The sequence below is a fragment of the Littorina saxatilis genome, linkage group LG1 (genome assembly GCF_037325665.1).
Source record: "Littorina saxatilis isolate snail1 linkage group LG1, US_GU_Lsax_2.0, whole genome shotgun sequence".
NCBI classification, from domain to species: Eukaryota; Metazoa; Mollusca; class Gastropoda; order Littorinimorpha; family Littorinidae; genus Littorina; species Littorina saxatilis.
This window is the reverse complement of record NC_090245.1, coordinates 47,221,717-47,225,662: the sequence shown is the minus strand read 5'-3', so window position 1 is coordinate 47,225,662 and position 3,946 is coordinate 47,221,717. Positions and strand designations below refer to the sequence as shown.

At 41.6% G+C, this 3,946-nt stretch overlaps 1 protein-coding gene across 1 annotated transcript in view; it reads left to right on the top strand.

Moving 5' to 3' along the window:
• LOC138971637 (sodium- and chloride-dependent glycine transporter 2-like) overlaps positions 1-1,699 on the top strand; it is a 26,493-nt gene extending 24,794 nt beyond the window's left edge. Inside the window, exon 14 of the mRNA XM_070344407.1 lies at positions 1-1,699. This exon is cut by the window's left edge and continues 122 nt beyond it. Coding sequence (XP_070200508.1) covers positions 1-4 — 4 coding nt within the window. The 3' untranslated portion in view covers positions 5-1,699.
• The last annotated feature ends 2,247 nt before the right edge of the window (positions 1,700-3,946 follow it).

Below are 3,946 nucleotides of genomic sequence, written 5' to 3'. Positions count from 1 at the left end.
ATAACGTCATTATTGACGAAAGTAATTCTTGTATAACCGTACATATTTCAGGCATAAAACTTCTTGACGTTATCCGCTGACGTTATTATTGACGAAAGTAGTTCTCGTATATCCGTCCATATCTTATGCATAATCTTGCTTGACGTCATGCGCTGACGTTATCATTGACGAACGTTATTCTTGTATAACCGTACATATCTTAGGCACAAACTTACTTGACGTCAGGCATCCGCTTATGTTATTATTGACGAAAGTAATTCTTGTATAACCGTACACATATCTAATGCACAACATTGCTTGACGGCATCCGCTGACGTTATTATTGAACAACGTAATTCTTGTATAACCGTACATATCTTATTAGGCACAAACTTGCCTGATTTCATCCGCTGACGTTATTATTGACTAAAGTAATTCTTGTATTACCGTACGTATCTGAGGAATAATCTTGCTTGATTTCATCCGCTGACGTTATTATTGACGAACGAAATTCTTGTATAACTGTACGTATCTTAGGAATAATCTTGCTTGACATTTCTACATTTTAAAGATCTCTCTGCTCAGTCCATTCGTTTTGGACCAATATTTTGGCATTAAATGCTTTCATATTTATGTATGTTCACGTTGCAGATCTGTTATACACAAACATAGTGTCGAGAAGCCCCGACTGATTACGACCGATTCTGAACACCGTCAGTCAGGAAAATAACACAACTCTTGTATCTCGTATTGAGAGATTTCGAACACGTTCACGCGATCTCCACATCGACATTACAAATGCCTATCTGAACCTGATGACTATTCATCATATGGCAAGGGACGTAACTCGAGTTTGAGCCCAAAATACTTGTTGCGACCCATCTCGTCATCGGCGCTTTTCCGGAAATGACCTGCGCTTTGTTGGAATTCCAACAATGGCCGCCATTGTAGGAATTCTAACTTTGTGCTACGCGATTCTAGAAATGTACCGCGCGCATAGTGAGAATTCTGCTCTTTCTTAGAATGCGATGTAAAATGATACAAGTCATGATGGCCTATGATGATCCTTGTGTTTTAAAGTGATCAATGCCGCTTAGTCTTGAAAAAGTAGATGCATTGTATAACGCACCAAACCAACCGAATTACAAAAGGCAAAACACTTTTGATAACTTCGGCGGGCTGTAACAACACAGTTCAACGACCCATCCCACTCGACCACAACGCACCAATTTAACGTAATTTTTGACGTTTCAGCTCTTACCTTTACAACAACAAAAACACAACAAGAGTGTTCCGATATAACTTTTCACTGGTAACTATCGATTGTAATAATTTATTACTCAGTCTTTAACTGATTGTATATTAAACCAGATATCTGTAAACTCACACAGTCTCTCTGGGCTGCAGAGACAGCATTACGTCCCTTTACTGAGTAGGCTCTTGTCACTGCATGGTAATCTAGGCTCTTGAAACGTTATGTGCAAGTCTGTGCGCTATATTGATGCGATTGATTGTTGCAAAATGTTGATTCAAATTAAAGATGATTTCAGCCTGTTGTAACAAACTAACACTCTACTCTGAGAAAAAAAATCATTGTGTTCAAAACTGATCGAGACAGCAGCAACTAGCTAGCTGCATGCGCTGAGTGAGTGTCACTGAGAGAATTGTTACACAGTGTACCCCCACACCCCCAATTCAAGACTTCCCCTGTATAAGACCTTGCTTACTTTTTTTGTGCCAGTCGAAGGGTTGCCATTTCTAGAACGAGGCAGCTCGTTTCCGGAAATGCGGCGCTTTGTTGGAAATCAAATGAGGTTTCGGGAAATCCCGATTATTCCAACTCTGCCCCGGATTCTTACTTTGCGCCCAACACACTCATATTCGTGTTACCTTACTCTGATCTGGCAAGCTTGAGTTTTTCAAAGTCCCATTGGATGGCTCTCGCAGAAATTCTCACCACAGTGGGATTTAGTCGGCAGAGTCCAACACAAAATCTGCTTTTATCATGCAACTGTCACGTCAGAGGATCAAAGGTAAAAGATGTCAAAGATGTGAAATCTCTACGACATGTGCCTCCCTCGACAGGATGGTTCACCAAAGCAGTTTTTCTGTATAACAGCAGAAATCAGCAACTACGCTGTAACGTTTTCTATATATAAAGGAGTCTTTGCTCCGTCAGTGATTTCCATGTCTTTCAATTTGATCTTTCAAATACTAAGGGATGGATCAGACGGAGTTGGGGGAGGGAGAGGGAAAGTGTGTGTGTGTGTGTGGGGGGGGCGGGGGGGCGGGGGTGTCTTGGGTACCAGAAACAACCACCCTCCCCCTGAACCGGCAAATTGACCTATTTCTCAAGAGAGACCCAAAATGTCATTTTAAAGATGCTAAATTTCAACAGCATCTTGGGGGCAAGGCCCCACCTCACTCACCCCCCCTCCACCCCCACCCCGCCAACTCCGTCCCTGTGCCCGTTGCCTCATTTTTTGACCCCCCCCACACACACACACACCTGCTCTTATACACTAGGTCCATCCTGATACTCAATATTCCACATTGCGTTCTCAATGTAAGAGGCAGTTCTGTTCTCTCTCTATATAAATGTGAAGAAGTGGCCTATTTGCTCAATCAGTTATTGCATTTTCGCACCAATCGTGGCTTCTAATACTCAATCTTTTCCGCACGACGTGCAGTTTTTTTGGAGGGGAAATCCCCTGTTCTGTTTTGAACGGTAAAAGACCATTCATGATTATCTGTGTTGTTTTGTTGTTACGCTGTGATAGAGATATAGTTTGTCTTTTGAAAACTTGTAAATGATTCAGTCTTCGGGATTTAGTTTCTAAGCAAGAAACGAGAGAAATCCTGCATTTGAGAGCGCACGCTTATGACATATATGTCAAAAGGAGGCTGCTACAATATTTAAATGATATCTCTCTCTATATATAACTAGCTGTGTCAGAATGTTTGCCGTTATATTTAATTAACCTTGGTAGTAGTATTTTGTGCATTTATTTACCTTCTTTCGTCTTTTTCTACGATACAAATGTGACTTCTTCAACAAATAAAGTTTCATATTTGAATATAGCAGTTGTGTTCTTCTTAACACACACAGACACACACAGACACAGACACACACACACACACACACACACACACACACACACACACACACACACACACACACACACACGCACACACACAAACACACACACACACACACAAAACACATTATAAGAAAAACATATTTGACTTTTTGGTTTTTTGCTTCATGAAAGATGGACTAATTTGCAATATAACATTACCCGCTATTACGAGCTAGTCGTGTGACAGAGAGTTTTCTTGCACACGAGACTGTAGATGTTTCACGACGGCTTTAGCCGGAGTGAAACAGCAGCAGTCGAGTGTGCAAGAACACTCTCTGTCACACGACTAGCTCGTAATGGCGATTATGTCTCACAGCTTCAACAGAGGAGAGAACAAACACGTTTTGCGTACTCACGCTTGATAAACCTAAACACAGGAGCAGCCATTGTGGAGAGATCTACTTTTTGACGAAAGTGAACGAACAACTATGAATGACGTCTCGGTATATGTGAATGACGTCACAGTCATCGTCACAGTCTGTATCTTTTGAAGCATTCCATTCTTCATGACGTCTTTCTGTGTCTGCATCCGCGAAATGTTTGTTCTTTCCGGGGTCTTTGTCATCTATGTTCAGAACTCTGTCCTTCTAGTTTCAGACTAACAGGCCTCCTGAGCGAGCCACTTTCCAAGGGAAGCTAAACTCGCGTATGGAAACAGTACTGTAGTCTGGGATGCCGTTTTCAGTATTCTCAGCGTTGAAGAATTTGTAAAGAGAAGACACGACAACAGCAGGAGAAATAAAAGTCGTGTGTGCATTTTGGGGCTTTTGGAGGGACGATTTCGAGTTTGAATCCGTTCTTGCACATGCTCCAAAGCGTGTAACATA